The 18,551-nt window shown below is 56.0% G+C and overlaps 1 protein-coding gene across 5 annotated transcripts in view; it reads left to right on the plus strand.

The window, feature by feature from the left end:
• TRAPPC9 (trafficking protein particle complex subunit 9) overlaps positions 1 to 10,814 on the plus strand; it is a 386,159-nt gene extending 375,345 nt beyond the window's left edge. For all 5 annotated transcript variants that reach the window (XM_061438516.1, XM_061438519.1, XM_061438518.1 and 2 more), the window contains 2 exons: positions 9,178 to 9,398; positions 9,988 to 10,814. In XM_061438516.1, coding sequence (XP_061294500.1) covers positions 9,178 to 9,398; positions 9,988 to 10,155 — 389 coding nt within the window. In that variant the 3' untranslated portion in view covers positions 10,156 to 10,814. The remainder of the gene's footprint in view (positions 1 to 9,177; positions 9,399 to 9,987) is intronic.
• The last annotated feature ends 7,737 nt before the right edge of the window (positions 10,815 to 18,551 follow it).

Genomic DNA, 18,551 nt, shown 5'->3' on the forward strand with positions numbered 1-18,551 from the left:
GAGGCTATACATGATATAGCCTAGTGCAAAGCTGGGTGTGGTTCAGGAAGTCTTCCTGGAGAGAGTGCTGCTCGACCTGAGTTTTGGAAAGGGCCAGAGGAGCTGGCAAGGCAGAGAGTATCGGGGGTCCTGTGAGGAGGTGATGGATGGCAGGAGGGGTGTCACAGGGCGCTGGGGAAGGGCAAGCAGAGGAGGAGCGGCAGGCGGCCTTCAGCTTGGTCTAGAAAACTCCCAAGGCCATCAAGCCTGTATCGACACCCTTTTCATCTTCTCAGTGGAAACCCTTTCTCTTCTTGGCTGTCTCCCCCTCCCCCTCCGACCCTCTGGACTGACCCAGGAATCCAGAGACCTGGCTTCTAGGCCTGGCCCCACTATCAGACAGCAGAAGGTCTGCAAATCCTGCGGAGACCCAAGGTGCCCGGGCCCTGCTGGGCACCGGGGGACGGAGGGAAGCGTGCGTACGTTTTTGTGCAGGCAGGACTCCAGGTAGATGCCGAGTGCTGAGCGCAGCACAGGTGAGGCTGAGCTGGGCAGGCAGACAGGGCAGCTTTAACAGCCTGTGCAAAGGCCCAGTGGCATGAAACCAGCTGCACAGCCCCTTCCCATGCCCGCTGGGATGACCCCCGCCCTCCAGCCCTCAGCTCTCTCATCTGGGAAGGAAGGTCTTAGATTCCTCCCTATCCTCCTGGCGCCAGCAGCCACCTGTGCAGTCTGACCCTGCAGGGGAGATGGTCCGGGGCTGGGGTGACCTTGTGTGGGGAGGACCAGGCTGGACGCAGAGCCACGGGAGCCGTGGAGGGGCCTGCCTGGGTGGCAGTGATCGCTGCTTTATTGAGAAAGTCTTGAGAGAAGATGAAAAACGAGAGATTGAAAAGGTAGAGACTCTGCTCGGGGACAGCGGAGTCGTTTTAAATTCTCTGCTGTCCTCAGAATGATGTCTTTGCATAATGCCACCAGCCAGCAGGCACAGCATTCATTCCTTTGTCCTGTTGTTTCCCCTGGTTTATCGTCGGTTGAGGTGCTTGTCCAGAAAGAGAAGGTTGAAGGCAGAGGACTTAATGGAGGCCCTGTCTCCAGCCTGCAGTGGTGGTGTTCACTGTGCAAAAGGCAGTTCTGTTCCAGAGAGGAAGGGACGGGCCCCCCGGATTCCAGGACCCACCCAGCATCGGATTCGAAGCCCGGCCCTGGGTGCACTGGCTCAGTACGGGTCCCAGCGTCCCTTCTGAAAGGAGACGGTTTGGATAGACGAGCCCTGGAAGGCCTGGAAGCTGCACAGCTATAACAAACAGCCCCAAATTTCAGGGGCCCAACACAGCAGCCTTACTTTATGTCTGGTGGTGTGGGTGGTGGGGTCTGTCTGGGGCTCATGCGGGGCGGGGCGGGGGGGGGGGGGTCCCTGGCCCCGCCCACCCGTGGCCCCGCCCACCACACCGCTGTCCTTATCCTGTGGCTCCTCCCCGGACCTGGCTCAATATCTTTAGTTCTGTCACTCGGCCGAGCAGAGACTGCAGGAGGGATGAGTTTGTGGGCTAGCTTTGCAGGGCGTGTGTCATTGTACCCCTTACTACCCCCTGGCCCCTACGCAGGCCCGCGTCCTTGCCTGCTGTGGGCGCTGCGCCCTGGGGGAAAGGGACTGGTTTGGTGAGCACCCAGCCAGCCTCCGCCCGCCAGAAAGTCTCAAGGGCAAGTGTTCCTTGAGGGAAGGGCCAGCCCAGCAGGCCCCCAGGCGGACGGGGCCAGTGGGCAGGGCCTTGAGCCCCCCGGAGGCTGGGGCGCGCTGCCAGGGAGGAGACAGAGGGCCGGCCCGCAGCGCAGCACCCTCCAGCAAGACCCTGCCCCGAACGCAGGCTCTTCACCCACCCGGCCTTGAGCTGCGGGCACTGCTGCCTGTGGTCCCCGCCGTTTCCCCTCAAGCCTGTTGGGCACGTCTCTGCCCCTGTTTGGAGCTCAGCCATCTCCCGGCTCACCTGTGGTCCCCGCCGTCACCCCTCGAGCCCTTCGGGCATGTCTCTGCCCCGGGTTGGAGCTCAGCCGAGACGGCTCACCCATGGTCCCCACCGTCACCCCTCGAGCCTTGTTGGGCACGTCTCTGCCCCTGTTTGGAGCTCAGCCGTCTCCCGGCTCCGCACCCCAGCCCTCTGGCTGCATCAGGGGAGGCAGAAGCTCTGGCTCTCCCGAAACCAGGACGTGGTCTGAGCTCTGCCACCCTGCTCGCCTGGCCCAACAGCCCGGGGAAACCACGGGCAAGGGGACCCCTGACCCGGTGGGTGGTGTGGGCCGAGCGTGTTTCTCCCCGTCACTGAGGCAGGTTCACAGGGTCCCCAGCAGCCACGGTCCACGTGGGCCACGCCGCCTGGGGCTCCCCACCAACCGGCCCTTGCGCGGACGTGTTCAGGAAGCCTGAGAACATCTCCACGAGCCAGCTCCCAGCCTCAAGCGTCCCCCTCCAACTCCAGCTCGCCTTAATTTTAATTTAATTCCCTTTAATCTTTAATGAAAAGTTGTAAAAGTAAATTATTTACCCAAGAGAGCCAAACGGCTCCTCAGGAGCTGTTCTCAACTGGAGGGTAATTACACGTGCGGGTCTGGAGCGGTCTCCCTCCCCGGGTGCTGGGGAGGAGGCATTCTGGTTTATGAACTAATTAGCTACCTCAGTGACTGTTAAAAACACACGACGTTTGGCGCCTTGAGAGCAGGGCCCTGGGCTCACGCGGTGCCCACCTTGATGAGCGCCCAAGGGCAGGACGAGCCCGTGACCCTGGGGCCCGGGCAGCCCGAGCTGAGCTCCTGGGAGCAGCCCTGCCCCTGATGCATCCCTCCCATCACATCGCCCTGCCTGAGCCCCACACAGCGGACAGAAGGACCCACCCTCTTTCCCTCAGGGAGGGAGGCTGAGGGCCGGGTAGGTGCAGGGGGACTGCGTGGTTTCACACGTCCTCCCCAGATGCCACTGCCTGTTTCTGTGTAAGATCCTCTCCCAGAACACCGTCACCCCCACCTGCAGGGCATTTCTGCGCTTCTAACCTCTTTCACCAACTCTTTCAGGAAAGGAGCAAAACAACATTGGAAACTTCTGGACTAAGGGAAACCATATCTGTCCTGTTGGTCAAGACTTGGAGGAGTGGGCATGCTAGGAGAGGCTGTGTGTGCGTGCATGCGTGTGCGTGTGAGCTGAAATGTAGGTGCTGAGGGCCCACATGGTACCCTAGGTCAATACACTCTTGTCTCTGAGCTTCCTAATAGCCACAGAGAGTAGGTCAGTGACTTGGCTCTCATTGGTACCCAGGGAAGACTTACTGCCTTGGTTGTGTACAGAGCAACTTGCTACATTTGCAGTAGACGAAGTTCACCACTTTTTACTGCATTGTTGGAAATTACAGGGTTTTCTGCTAGGTCTGCCTGTGCTTTCTCCCAAGAAGAGCTGGTGTTGAGGAGGGTGAAGCAAAACTCACTGGCCAGGGGCTTTGCCTTGGTTCTCAGCCCACGTCCCAAGGCTCAGCTATTGTTCTTTTCTCATTTGAGGGTTTTTTTTTTTCTCTTTTTTTGCACTTCATTTAAAGGGTGACAAAGCTTGATTAATTCTCAAACCTAGCCTGGCCTGAATCAAATTTGGCTCTAAAATCTAGGCCCATCCAAGATTTATGTCAACTAGAAAAATGTGTGTGCCTTGTGAAATTTGAAATTCAAATACATCTTAGCTGAAGCCCATTTGGTAGATTGTTGAGAACCTGACTCTCTCCGGCTCCTCTCGGGCCTTCCCCTCACTCATTCCTCCTGTGTCTCTAAAGATTCTGTTGTGTCCAGAATCAGACCGTAAGTCTGCTTAGCCATCCAGTTTTGTCAAAGAAACCAAAACCCCAGAAAGAAAGGTGAGCCTGGAACAGCATCCTTGTTGGGAGTCTGGGCTCCAGGGGAAGAACAGGCCTCCACCACTGACTGTGGGAGCCAGGCCCTAAGGAAGGAATGAGCGGACCATTAGATGAGTCAGTTGAACACGAAATCCACGAGCCCCCCTCTTCGCCACTGAAAAGTGACTTGCCTCTGACCTTGGGGCCTGCTGATGTTTTCTGTGTCTCCTTCGGCCCCCAGGGGAACATGCTGTGTAGGCTCCACCCAGAGTCCCACCCTGCCCATTGTCCACGCCTCAGAGTGCCCATGGTCCTGGACACACACACACACTCACGCACACGCCAGAACAGACCTAGGAAGCGCAACTCCAGGGAGCCGCCAGGCAGGTCTTTTCTTTTGAAAAGTCCACAGTGGTTTAGAACTGCCAGACTGTTCGCAGCCATTTGGCAAGTGTCTCTCAAGTGCCAGGAGCGTCTGCCCACCCCTAGCCTTCACACCCACCCGCTCCGTGGACCGTATGGAGAGACGCCGTGGACACTGCAGGGCCAGCCTGCCCGCTGGCCTGTCCCTGACTTGCCATCCTCAGGCTCCAGTCTCCACCCAGCCCTCCTCTTGGTTCTGGAGCCCCTGCTCCCAGCTGCCTTTCTGGAGTCCGGGTCCTGACACGCTGTGCTGGCCTTGGATCTGCCAAGCCCTCTGTCCTTTGCCGTGCTTACAGGGAGAGGGGCCCAGTCTACATCCCAGCCCTCAGCCTGGCCCCAGGCCCCAGAGGATGAGTGGGGTTAAGGGATTGGAATTCCAGAAGGTTCCCAGCCAGGGAGATGAGTGAATAAGACCAGAAAGAAGGCCTTTGCAAACCTGTGTTTGGGTCAGAGGGCAGAGACGCACATCCACCCTGCGGACCATGAGGGCCACAGCAGCCTGGCCAGGTACGGTTTTGGCAGGAGATGCCACTGTGCCATGTGCTGGGATGGCTGGACAGAAAAGGTGGGTGGGGCAAGTGCCGGGAGCAACGTGGAGAATCTGAACACTGCGGGTCATGCCACTGCCGCACAGCACAGCCTGGTGATCCCTCAGCTGGTTAAATGCCAGCCCCCCCCCCAACTCCAACCGGCAATTCCGCTCCGAGGTGTGTGCCCTCGAGGACCGGAGAACTGTGTCCACACTGACACTGTCCTCGAGCGTCCGCAGCGGCATTGTTCACAATAGACAAGGGCGGAGGCACCCGGGTGCCCATTCACAAACACATGGACGACCAGCTGTGGTGTGTCCACGATGAGAAGGAGCAAGGCATAGACGCCCACAGACTGAGCCCCAACAGCATCACACTCGGGGAGAGAGGCCTGCTCTTAAAGACCAAATATGTGTGGTTATGGGGGCTTCCCTGGTGGCTCAGACAGTAAAGAATCTGCCTGCAATGCAGGAGACCCAGGTTTGATCCCTGGGTCGGGAAGATCACCTGGAGAAGGGAGTGGTTCCCCACTCTGGTGCGACAGTCCATAGAACTGGGGTGTTCTGTAGAACTGGAAGCTTGAATCCTGGTTGTTCGGGGGTGGGGGACAGGTGGGATGGAGAAGGGGTAGGGGGTTGCTTTTGGAGGTGATGAAAACACTCTCATGTTGCCTGTAGTGGTGGTTGCTCAGATCTGGTAATAGATGAAAAGCCATGGAATTGTGCACTTCAGTGGGTGAGCTGTGGTTTGTGAACTAAATCTCAATAAAGCTGTATGAAAAATAACGCATGCTCTGGCCATCAGGGTTCCTGAGGGAGCTGAGTGCTCAGCTGTGTACCTGGATGGCCACGGGCCTCTCCCCACCGGGACAGGGTGCCCTGTAAGTGAGGCCGTGTCCATGCCACCTGGTGGGCTTGGACTGGGGACTGCGTGAGATGATGAAACCTTAGGACAGTGGCCAGGGTGCTCTCAGGAGCTCCTGTCATCCCCAAGAACGGTAATGGTGAGATGAGAGGCGGGCAGTGCCTGTGGGGGGAGGTGGGGAGGGAGAGGGGCCTGGGTGCAAAGGCCGAGCCCGGACACCCCCTCCCCTCGGGCCCTGCCCCTGCTGCTAGGCTGCTCTGAGCCAGGAACCCTCTGCAGTGAGTGTTGTGCCCCATGTCTCCTGGGCACCAGGAAGGCCAGCTCCCTCCAGGCAGAGTGCAGCAGAGGCTGCATTCGGTGAGGCTGGGCGGGGGTCTAAAACTGGCCCCACCTGGGGAAGCAGAGCTCTTCCCACCCCTCCTGGGAGAGAGGGGAAGCCGAGGCAGAAAGACCTGGCCCCCGCCCCTGGGTGGCAGACCCTCCGTCAGGGCCCTGGCAGCCCCGTCTCCTCTCTACACCTCAGCACCCCTGCTCAAAACCCGTGGAAACCACGCCTGTGCCCTGTGCCCTGTGCCCTCCAGGAGCCCGTGAAGCTGCTGGGGGAGGCTTCTTGGCCTTGGGTGAGGCTTTGGATGAGGGGGCAGGGGGACAACATCGTGCTCACTCTGCCTCCAGGTGTAGCCTCGGGGTGCAGGTAGCTCCCCGATCCTCCGCGCGCTCTCCCCGTGTGAACCCCGCCCCGCATCCCCACAGTGGCCGCCCTTGGCTGGCACTGGCCAGCTGCTTTTCTCCCCGTGCCTCCCTCGTCGGAGTGGGCCCCGCAGGCCCTTCCCTCCTCTCGCCTTCTATTTATAGCCGTGTTCCTGCCAGAGCCTGGCGACGTGCTGTAGCATAAACTCGGCAGCCGCTTCGGGAGGGATCCTGGGCCGGATAGAATGAAGTCCGTGATGCTGGCTGGTATTAAAAGTGAAGGAGAAGCAGGCTGGGGGCGGCGGGAGGAGATGGACTGCGGCCCGATTTAATGCTCCAAGGGAAGAGGCTAATCCGCTCCCAGGAGGTTTCTTACAACATGAGCTGCTCCTGCACGAAGAATCTCCTCCACAAAAGCCTGGTGTGCGAGTCAGGATCAGAGCTGGGAGGCAGCAGCTTGGTTCTGAGGTCCCTTCTACGGGACATTCAAGGGGCTGGCCCAGTGTCTTTGAGCTCCAGGGGGGTCCAAGGGTCCTTTGAGCCCCTTGAGAGGGATTTGAGCCTCTTGAGAGTCCCTTGGACTGCAAGGAGATCCAACCAGTCCATCCTAAAGGAAATCAGTCCTGAATATTCATTGGAAGGACTGATGCTGAAGCTGAAGCTCCAATACCTGATGTGAAGAACTGACTCATTTGAAAAGACCCTGATGCTGGGAAAAATTGAAGGCGGGAGGAGAAGGGGACGACAGAGGATGAGATGGTTGGATGGCATCACTGACTCAGTGGACATGGGTTTGGGTGGACTCCGGGAGTTGGTAATGGACAGGGAGGCCTGGTGTGCTTCCGTCCATGCGGTCGCAAAGAGTCAGACACGACTGAGCGACTAAACTGAGCTGAACTGACCCCAGCCCCAAAGCCCACTCATCCACTCTCTGATTCATCCATTGATTTGGTCAACAAAGATGAAATAGAAGGGCGCCTGCCCAGCCCAGGTGCTGGGGCAAGAAGAGAGGAACACAGACAGTGAACAAACAGGTGGGCAAACAAGGGAACTTGAGAGAAGATGCCGAGGGCCAGGAGATGCAGCATGAGGGAGTGCTGGGCAGGACGGCGCTGTGCTGCGCGGATAGAGGCCGCCTCTCCCAGGGGGGCCCAGGTGCAGAGACCCTGGGGCCGGGCTGGGCTGGGCCTGCAGGACTGGGGTGGAGAGGCAGTGTGATTGGAAACACAGGGAGGGGGGAACCTGGCTTAGGGCCGAGCAGGGCCCTGGAGACCAGTGTCAGTGGCCACCCTGTGGTCAAAGCTCCCTTTTATTCTGAGTGTCTTCTACCTCCCCGGCCACACAGCCTCCCTGGGCTCTCTTCCTGCCCCTCCTGCCCTTACAAGGACCTTGGAGATGATGACATCGGACTCCCGGATGCTCCGAGCTACTTGGCTTCTCAGGGTCCTTGCCATGTTGGGGAACAGCCTGCTCAGGCTCCAGGGGGTAGGGCATGGACATCTTTGGGGGTGTCACTCTGTCTCCCACACCCCCACTTGGGTGGCACAGGCCCAGGGTTCCGGGGGTCTCTCAGGAAGAAGGCTGAGTTCTGTGTGTCCCACCCACCGCTCCCAAGGAACCCCCAGGTCGAGGTCTCTGGTGCATGGCTCCCCCACAGCCTGAGGGTCAGGAGACAGGCCTCCAGGCCGGGACACCCCTCCTGACCTCTCTAGGGGGCCCCCTCCCTGGGGCTGGGACCCTCCGGGTTCTGCATGTGGCCCGCTGGCAGGTAGGCTGTGGTCTGCGGCCCTCCTGCACACAGCGGCCCAGGAGAGGCTGGCAGGACTGGGTCCCGGGCGCTCTCTGTGCATTGCGTCGGCGCCGCGCTGGCTCACCTGCCCCCATCCGCATTCATCGCCAGCCGAGGTGAGGAAGGGCCTGGAAGAGCTGTATGAATGCCAGTTGTCCCTGTGGGCTGGAGATTAAAGCCGGTCCGGGACCTGGCCCGCCCGCACAGTCTCCGCCGCCCAGGGTGGGTGTGGGCGCCGGTGATGATCCGGCAGGGTGGCCATGCGCCCCAGCCCCACTGCTTTCAGGTTTCTGGTTCTCACAAAACCTCTGTAAAGTAGACTTTCCTCTTACCTCCTAAAGAAGAGGACGCCGGGGCCCAGGGAGGGCGAGTGGGAGGACTCGGGAGAAGCTGCTCAGCTCCTCCCTCCTCTGCCTGTTTTCAGGACACTCGTCCCTCTGACCTCCCAGCCTGTGCCTTGTGCCCAGGCCAGAGAGCAGTCCTCCGGCCGGCCTGCTCGGGGGTCACAGCTTGGCCTCTCCCGTCTGCCTGCCCGACCCCCCCACCCCACGCAGCCCCTTGTTCCCTGTCCCCTGCCCGACAGTGCTCAGCCTGCTCCGTGACCCCAGGCCTCCCCCCAGCTGCTGGCACGTCTCCCTGGTGCCCCCAGGGCCAGCCCAGCCCTCACGGGGGCCTCTAGGCAGGTCACCCTGCAGGTGACTCCATAAAGGCCCACCTGGCCCGGCCCCTCCCTGGTCCTTGGCCTGCACATGGTCCCCTCCAGGTCCAAGTCCCTCTCCTGGCTGCTTGCCACCTGCAGGAGCCCCTGGGGGTCAGGGCCAGAGCTTAGCTCTTCCAGCCGGGGGCATCTAGGAGGCCCCCCGGGACCCCCCAGCCTGCAGGTCAGGAGAGCAGGCGCTGGGCCCTGCAGGTGTCCCGCCCCAGGCTGGCACAGCGCAGGCGGCAGCCGTGGCGGGTGGAGGAGCCCGTGAACAGGGGAGGCGGGCAGGGGGCGGACGGGGCCCTGACGCTCTGGCGCCCTGTTTCCCTGCAGACGTGCTGGTGGACGGACAGCCCTGTGACTGCCAGGCGGCGGCCTGCCGGGTGGGCGACCCGGTGCGCCTGGAGGTGCGGCTGACCAACCGGAGCCCGCGCAGCGTGGGCCCCTTTGCCCTCAGCGTGGTGCCCTTCCAGGACCACCAGAATGGCGTGCACAGCTATGACCTGCGCCATGCCGTGTCCTTCGTGGGCTCCGGCACCTTCTACCTGGACAAGGTGCGTGGGGCCCTCCCCCGGGGCGGCAGACGCAGAGGGTCCGCATTGACCCTCGTCCGCCTGACTCTCCTGGAGACCCCAGACAGTTCACGCCTCCATACGCGAGTCCCGGGAGCAGGGCCACGATGGCGAGGCGGGGCTGTTGAGGAGCTGGGGTGGGGCATCCAGGGCACCATTGGCCTGCCCGCTGTGGGCAGCTCCCCCTTGCTCAGCAGTCACTGTGCCCAGAGGAGCAGATGAGGTCACGAGGCACGGTCCTCCCGCTCCGCTCACGGGTGGACAGGCGTCTTTGGCCCCAAACACTCCCCAGCTCACTGACCCCCAGGCAGCCCAGAGAGGGAAGTGCTGTCAGCTCCTTCCCGGGACAGGAGCTGAGGCGCAGAGACGTTCAGGGACTTGCCGGGGGCAGCACCGCAGAGAAGCCCTGGAGGGTCATGGAGCCAGGCCTGGGGGCCCTCCCCCACCCCCACACCCGGTCGGCCCCGGGTCTACCCGGGCTTCAGGGGCCCCGTGGCTCCCGGTCGGCCCCGGGTCTCCCCAGGCTTTGGGCCCCATGGCTCCTGGCTCTCACCTCCACCTCCTCTCTCAGGTTCAGCCGTCGGGCCAGGCGGCCTGCCTCGGGGCGCTCCTCTTCCTCTACACGGGCGACTTCTTCCTCCACATCCGGTTCCACGAGGACGGCCCCAGCAAGGAGCTGCCCCCATCCTGGTTCTGCCTGCCCAGCGTGCACGTGCGCGCCCTGGAGGCGCAAGCCTGAGCACCCCGCCCCGTCCTGGTTCCCTGATCCTGCAGGAAGAGACAACCAGAGGCCCCCCTCCCCGGGGATGGGGCCACGGCCGCTGCCGTGACACCCATCCCCTCCTTCCGGCCACCCGGCCCCCAGCCCACAGCCCCCACATCTGCCCGCCGCGTCCTCTCTGGACTCGCAGGGGCCCCTGCACGCAGCAGCCTCGCCCCTTCCCACCCTGCCCGTTGGGGCCCCCCTGCGAGCTTGGGCTAAGGCAGATGCTGACCCAGACCCCAGAGTGTGGCCCATCCACCCAGCCCAGGCCTGGGGTCCCTGCACCTGTTCCCGTGACCTGGGGTTCACAACCTAGCCGGTAGGAAGAGAAGGCAAGCATGAGTGAGGGACCCTTCCCGGGCGGGTCTGGGGAGCCTCCCCTGGCCCCCTCGGCCCTTGGAATCCCCCGAGGGCTGGCTCTTCTCCTGGGGACCCCGAGGCAGCAGAGCTGGGAGAGACGGCACCGTGGGTGACACCGGGAGTTTCCTGCTGCCCCCGGGGAGCGGACACCCCTGCGTCAGCTGTCCTGGGCCCTGGGCTGGTTCCAGGCCGGGCTCAGGGGTGTGGCCTGTGTGTGTCTGTGTATCAGTGACAGATTCTCCAATAAAGGGCCTGCCTTGCTTCTCTGCTGGTCACCTGCATCCTTGCCTCTGCTTGTCCAGTGCGGTCAGGCGGCTGCCCCCTCAGCTCATCAGCCCCCAGCTCAGGTAGGGATTCCTGCAACCCCCCACGGCACACATGGCCAGTGGCCAGCAGGGTTGGAGCCATGTCCATCTGTCCCTGTGAACCCCAGCCCCTCCCCAAGCATGTTCTCGTCTCTCTGTAAACACCGTCTCGAGTCCCGACACTGTGGCCCCCAGCCCCCAGGATGGCTCTGGCCTCCCCAGCCTTTCACTTCCTCTCCTGAGATACACATGGGCTTCCCTGGTAGCTCAGCTGGTAGAGAATCCACCTGCAATGCGGGAGACCTGGTTCAATCCCTGGATTGGGAAGATCCCCTGGAGAAGGGAAAGGCTACCCACTCCAGTATTCGGGCCTGGAGAATTCCATGGATTGTATAGTCCATGGGGTCACAAAGAGTTAGACAGGACTGAGCGACTCAGCACACACCTGAAATACACACACACTTGGGAAGGTGTTTGGGGGTGACACTGGCCTCCAGAAGTCGAGGTGAAGCTTGGAGGTGGGTGTCCTGTAACCAGCCTTGGACCCACCCCCGCTGTGACGGTTGCCTTCACAACCTACTCCCCCTCACAGCTCCCGGGGTCACCCAGCGCCCCCACCCTGGGCACCTGCCCCCTGCCTGCAGCCCTCACTCCAGGTGGGCTCCAAGCCCCTACCCCCGTCCAGGCACCCTCAGGCAGGCCTTGTCCAGCAAACTGCCCGTCCTGAGCAGTGTCCTGGGGCCCAAGAGAGGGTGAGGGTCCCAAGGCACAGAGTGGGGCTAGGGAGAAGCCAGAGGTGTCTGAGGCTCCCAGGTCTCCCCGTTTCCTCACGGCAGCAGGGCCATGGCTGACCCACTCATGGAGCAGAGCGGGAGGTGCAGGGAGCAGGCCGTCGTGGGCCTGGGGCGTGAGGCCGCTGGAAGCCCCGAGATTTCAGAGATGGGCACCCCTTCTCGGGGACTGGTGCACCCTGGCTAGAAAACCTCTCAAGCAGAGCTACAGGCTCAGGGCAGCAGAGAGCTCCTGGGCCTACCTCCATGGGCTGCACGTGTCTCCTGGTCAGCGCCTCCCAGAGCCAGGTGTGGCGGGGACCCGGCCCTGCTGGGCAGTCCCCGAACACTCTGGGCCCCTGGGCGCTGCCTCATGCAGACGGGGAGACTGATACACACACACTTGGGAAGGTGTTTGGGGTGACACTGGCCTCCAGAAGTCGAGGTGAAGCTTGGAGGTGGGAGTCCTGTAACCAGCCTTGGATCCACCCCCCGTGACGGTTGCCTTCGCCTACTCTGGGGGACGGAGCTCAGGGCCACGGGTGGCCTGAGCCGGGTCTCAGTCTGTCTCTCTGGCGGGATCACCGGTGGAGAAGGCGGGAACTCGCAGCTCTATCTCAGGGCCTAAGCCCGCACCTCATGGGCCAGGCTGCCCCTGGTGGTTTTGCAGGCGGCTTGTCGTCTGCCAGGAGCTGGGCTGAGCGCGGGCATCCTGTCTTGCCCTGAGCGGGGCTGAGCTGCCCTGCGGTGGCAGGGAGGAAGCACTGGTGCAAACGCAGAGCTGCCGCGAGGCCCGTGGCGCCCGTTCCCCCCACTGCACCGGCCTCCACCCTCTTGGGCCTTGCTGCCGCGAGGCCCGTGGCGCCCGTTCCCCCCACTGCACCGGCCTCCACCCTCTTGGGCCTTGCTTTTCCTGAGGCCTGCCCAGGGCACGCAGCTGGCTGCTTGTACAGGCCGGCCCAGGGAGGGGCTTCGCTTGAGGGCCCCGGGGCACACAAGCGCGTCTGGGAGGTGGGGGACCCCCAAGGGGGAATGAGGGGTCAGGGCAGGGACAAGCCAGTGCAGAAGGACCTGCGGGTCCCCAGGGCTGACATCCCCAAGGAGCCTGGGGGCAGTGAGAAGGCGGCCTCCGCCCCGGCCCGCCCCCAGCGGCATGAGCTGGCCAGTGTGTGTCCATCCTGCAGGGGGTCATCCCTGAACACCACCCGTCCTCAGTTGTGAACAGATCAGACACTGGCCTTGGGAGCCCTGGGAGCACTGGGAACTCCAGGGAACCTTGGGGGCCAAGAGTGGGGACTTGCCACAGCCATTTTCCAGGATCAGCTGAGTGTGACGTAGTAGACACTGGGTCTCTGCCCTCAGCCTCCGATACAGCTCTTTCACCCCCTTGGAATTTCTTGGATGACAGGAGCAACTTTTGTTCTGAAGAGGCTGCTCTGGATGGGCTCCTGGGTGGCTTCAGCGTGGTCACGAGAAAGGCCTAGTGAGACCAGAAACTTGGACCTTCCTGTCCCACCCCCACTGTCCAGGAGGGGAGAAGGGGCTAGAGGGTAAGTTAATTGATCAAGCCTGCAAGATGGAGCCCTCTTAGAACGCCCTCCACGGTGGGTGTGGAGAGCTTCCTGGTCGGTGAACACGTCCACGAGCCAGAGGCCGTCCGTGCCAGCTCCACAGGGACAGAAGTGCCTGCACCCGGAACCCTCCCAGACCTCGCCCTGGGCGCCTCCTCATCTGTATCCTTTGTAATGTCACTTATAATCAACTGGTCGACATAAGTTACGTGTTTTCCTGAATTCTCTGGGCTGTTCTAGCAGACTGTCAAACCTGAAGAGGGTCATGGGAACCGTGAGTGTTTTCTAGTTTCCCAAACAAATACAGCAGTTATCAGAGAAGTTACCGGATGCTCCAAGAGAGAAGTCGCAAGGCTTCCTGGAGGAGTGGGTGCTGGAACGAACCCAGGCACCCCGAAGGGTGACCCAGCTGAGGCCTGTGTCGCGAATGCCTCCCACGGTGGAGGAGGTGAACTGAGTCGAGCCTGAGGGCAGCCCTGCGTGGACCGTGAATATCTGGAGCTCCGTCATGGGGCCAGCAGGAGCCAGGGAAGCGTGTAGAGCAGGGGTGGGGCGTTTTTGTGGCTGGGGCGTTCCAGCTGTGTGGCTGAGGCAGCAGACCCAGGTGCTGCCGTCTGGACGATGCATCCTGGTTCTCAGGTCCCAGACTGCCGGCTCCCGGGCCCTGCAGTGCTACAGCTTCCGTGTCTGGACCCCTCCTCCCTCCGAGGGCCAGAGGCGGCTAAGCCAGGAATAGCCCGTGTCCTTTTCATCCCATCAGCTAAGCCGGCTTAGCCTTGCCCTCCTGACATTTGGTCCCTTCAGGCAGGACAGGCCTGCAACGACCCTAAAATCACCCCACCGTCAGACTCTGTCATCCGAAATTCACCGAGCAGAGTCTGGGTCCACGGGAAGATGCCCCAGGTACTGAACTCTGACTCAGCCATTTGTCAACTCTGTGACCTCAGACACGTCACTTTGGACTCGATTTTTTTTTTTTCCATCTGAATAAATGGAGATGAAAATACTTATTTCATGGGAACTTTCATGTTAAGAGTTCTATTTGATCTCCAACCTTTCTACACGTGAGAGCAACTCCTTGTGAATACTGGTTCCCACTTCGCCCCCCTCCCGTTGCCTGCATGTCCTCCCGTCCACACCCTGGCGTGTGCCCGGAATCGCAGAGCTGAGCATGTGAGTTCACTGTCCTCCACTAGGCCTCTGCACGGGTTCATTGATGAGGTGAAGTGAGAGAACACGAGGCAGGCGTTTCTAATGCAGGTGCTCACCTGGGAAAGGGGTTCCCTAGCAAAGGAGTGAGCTCCATGACTGTGTAGTCCAGTGAAAGCCGCAAGTGTGGGTGGTTTCACACAATGCAGTCGTTGTTTGAGGTCTCTGAGGTCTGAAGAGCCAGCCTGGTCCCAGTAAGCAGGAAGAGGCTGAGCTATGCCTGTCAACCCCTGGTTCCTGGGGCCTCTGAACAGTGACTTAAGGGATTAAGACAGATGATAGGGAAAGATCAAAAGAGGGTGTCACCATGATGGAGCAGAGGCCCAGACCAAGCTCCTATTGAAAACAACTGAAAACGGTGGTAATTGTGTAAAAACATGTTTGCGAGTGCACCCACAAGCTGGCAGGAAAGTAAGAGATACTCAGCCTGGTACCTGTGTGTAGGCAGAATCCAAAAAGGCTAGTGATGAACTGACGCCAACTTTCATTTGGAGGGTTTTAGCCAAAGCAGGAGCATCAGTTTTTGCAGCCTCATGAAACAGGAAGGAGGAAGACAAACCCCAGAGCCCACCAGGCAAGAAATCTAATAGAAGACCACTCCCCAGTAATTTGGGAGCCCTACCAAACTCAGAGAATGGAAATGAAACTGTCCTGACTCAACCCGTTGATTCCATCCCAAATTGGCCCTCTGAGGCACAGTCCTGGGAGGCCACCCCCAAACTTCAAGTTGTTCATTAATTTGAAAATGATCCTAGATATGTACACACATCAGACATCTTACAGAAGAGAATGTATCCTTTCTGGAGGAATCTACTCTTGTCCCAAATCTCTGAGGATTTCTACAAGGAACATGAATAATTCAGAGTTATAAAAGAAAGAAAGTCATTAAATATACAAGGAAACAATGCATCATGTGTGAGCGCCAGAAGAAATAAAAGCAGCAAACTCAGGCCTGAAGAGGGATAGGATATTGGATTTATCAGACACAGGCTACAAAATAAGTATGCTTTATATGTTATGAGAAATGAAAAAGAAGATTATAATGGGTCTAGAACATCATAAAATAATAATCAAATGGACCACCTCCTATACTTGAAAAAGAGAGCTGAAATTAAATACTTAACGAATAGGTTGGAGAGTATATTAAACCCAGCTTGGGGCAGAGCTAGTAAATGAAAGAGCTGAAGACGTTATAAGTGCAGCCCAGAAAGAACAAAAAATATGAAAGAGACTTAAGGAAGCACAGCAGACAGAGTGAGACACCTTCATATACATCTAATCAAGTTCCTAGAGAAGTGGTTGCAGAGGATGGAGAAAAGTCAGTATTTGAAAGCTTAATGACTGAGAACTTCTCAGAACTGATAAAGACACAAGTCCACATGTGTAACAAGCCCAATAAATTCCAAGTCGCATAACATTTTAAAGATGTAATAGACATATAATGATACAGTTTCAAAGACCAGATGCAAAGGGATGATTTAAAAGGAGCTAGAAAGACAAAGACAAATTGCCTTCAGAGAAGTGGCAATTTGATTGACAACTGAGTTCTCATCAGCAAAAACAAAGTCCAGAAGTCAGTGGTATAGAGAATGAGAATGCGCTGAGTGGTACAAGTATTTTTCAACAGGTGAAATGATTATACTTTCAACAAAAATAGGGTTTTCCACTACTGAAACCTCACAACAGGAATTCTGAAGAATGAATCTCAAGCAGAAAGAAATTGATGCCAGATAGAAAGTCAGAGACACAAGAAAGAAGGAACAACGGATTGAGGGGCACACGTGGGGATAAATCTAAATCAGACATTCACTGTATGATAATGATTAAAACAATTGACATGTATAGAAAAATAACAGGTTTTGGTAAGGGGATGATTGGAATCAATGTTTTCTAAAAATTGCTTTAATTTCAATTATAAAGATTCAGGAGGAGGATAAAGATGTTGAGTAACATAGACTTAGGCTTTGGTGCTGGGTTTATGGAAGTTTCAATTTCTGGGATCAGCATTAAGAGAATGAGAAATAGTACGAACAACTTCTAAACAAGTTTCTCCAAAAAAATTGAATAAGGAAAACTAATTATTCAATCAAAAAGAAGAAGGAAAAGAAAAAGGACCAAAGAAATAAATAGAAATGACAGAACAAATAAAATGGCAATCATAATGATACTACTGTCCCCCCATATTACAGTTGAAAAACATGGGGCACAGAGCAGTAAAGTAACACCTAGAAGTGGTTATAAAATAAGTTATAGAAGTAAACATATCAGTACTTGGAATAAACTAAATATCCCAGATAAAAGACTAGATATAAAACCCACAAATTCATGTTTATGATGTTTACAAGAGACACTAAAACATAAGGATATAGTAGGTTGGAATAAAATATTGGAAAAAATGTAGCAGCAAAAATCCTAATAAACTGTGAGTCTAAAGTAAAAAATAAAGTACTTCAAGTGATAAGAATAATAACCTCATGATGACAAGAGTAATAACATCAGGATACCTATAATAACTCCAGTTATGTGTGCAACCAATAACACAACTTTAAATCCACAAAGAAAACCAGGTAGAACCGCAAGGAGACACGGACAAATCTCACAGTAACTCAAGGACGGAGAAGACAGAAATTGTTAAAGATATAAAGGGTTTGTAAAACTCCATCATTCAATTTGATTTAATGCATTTACACTGAATACTCAGCAGCCTAGAAAAATACATCAAGCACATGCAAGATTTGCTTTATGGCCGTGTAAATAGTTGAATCAAGATTGCCGGGAGAAGAATCAGCAACCTCAGACATGTAAATGGTACCACTCTAATGGCAGAAAGTGAAGAACTAAAGAGTCTCTTGATGAGGCTGAAAGAGGAGAGTGAAAAAGCTGGTTTAAAAGTCAACATTCAGAAAACGAAGGACGGAAGCCTGGCGTGTTGCAGCCCGGGGGGTCGCAAAGAGCTGGACACAACTGAACAGTAACACATAGTCGGAGGACTGTTACCATAGGGATGCGTTATCTGAACCCCGTATACCTAAGTTAGAAATGTATCACCAAAAGATAATTATAAAGCTCTCATGTAGCTGAAATTTAGTAAATACCTCTAGATACCTCAGAGTTGAGAGAAGAAATCGCCATGGAAAGTAGGAGATACTGAAATTGAACAGCAACAAAAGTATATCAGAACTTGTATGACGCAGATAAATCAGTATTTAGAGGAATGTTTTATAAACTTAAATGCTTATATTCAAAAGAGAAAAGTGTGAAAGTTAATGAACAAAGCACCATCTCTAGGAGCTAAAAGAGATGGCAGAGGAGATCAAAGAAAACAGAAGAATATAATAAAGATAAGATCATAACTTAATAAAATAAGAAAGAGAGCCACAATAGCAAAAAGCCAAAGGTTGTTTCTTGAAAAGGCTAATAAAATTGAGAAAACTCTGAGTAGATTAATAAAGGAAAAAGAAAAGGCACAAATAGCCACATTACAAATAAAGAGGGAACATCAGATCTTATAACAATAGAATATTGTTGAGGAATAAGAGGAAATTATGGTGACATTCATAACAATAAGCTTGAAAGTATAAATGAAATATAAAATTTCCAATAAATATAATACAAATTAAAATCTCTGGTAATAAATAGGATGAATAATCCTAAAACCATTAAAGAAATCAAATCCATTGTTAAAAATCTTAAAAACTTTTCAAAAATAAAATTCCAGGTCCAGATGGTTTTTACCAGTGAATTCTAATTCAAGGAACAAAAAACTCCAGTGCCACACAAAATATTTATGAACATGGCAAAAGATGGTAAAGCACTCAGATATATTTTATGAGGCTGGTATAACCTTGATATCAAAATCTAACAAATATAGCATAAGAAAAGAAAATTTTAGGCTAAATCCTACATCAATGTAGATGCAAAAATTTGAATCTAAATGTTAGCAAACAGATTCAGTAACGTGTAAAAGAAGACCACGATCAAGCTGTATTCATCCAGAGAATGCAAGGTTGGTTTTACATTGGAAAAGATATTAGTGAATCCACCACACTAGTAAATTAAAGAAGAAAAAGCATATAATTCTTATAGACATGGGGAAAGTCTTTGATAAGAGTCAACATCCTTTTATGACTTAAAAAAAAAAAAAACAACCCGATCGG

Source organism: Bos javanicus, chromosome 14 (assembly GCF_032452875.1).
Source record: "Bos javanicus breed banteng chromosome 14, ARS-OSU_banteng_1.0, whole genome shotgun sequence".
Taxonomy (NCBI): domain Eukaryota; kingdom Metazoa; phylum Chordata; class Mammalia; order Artiodactyla; family Bovidae; genus Bos; species Bos javanicus.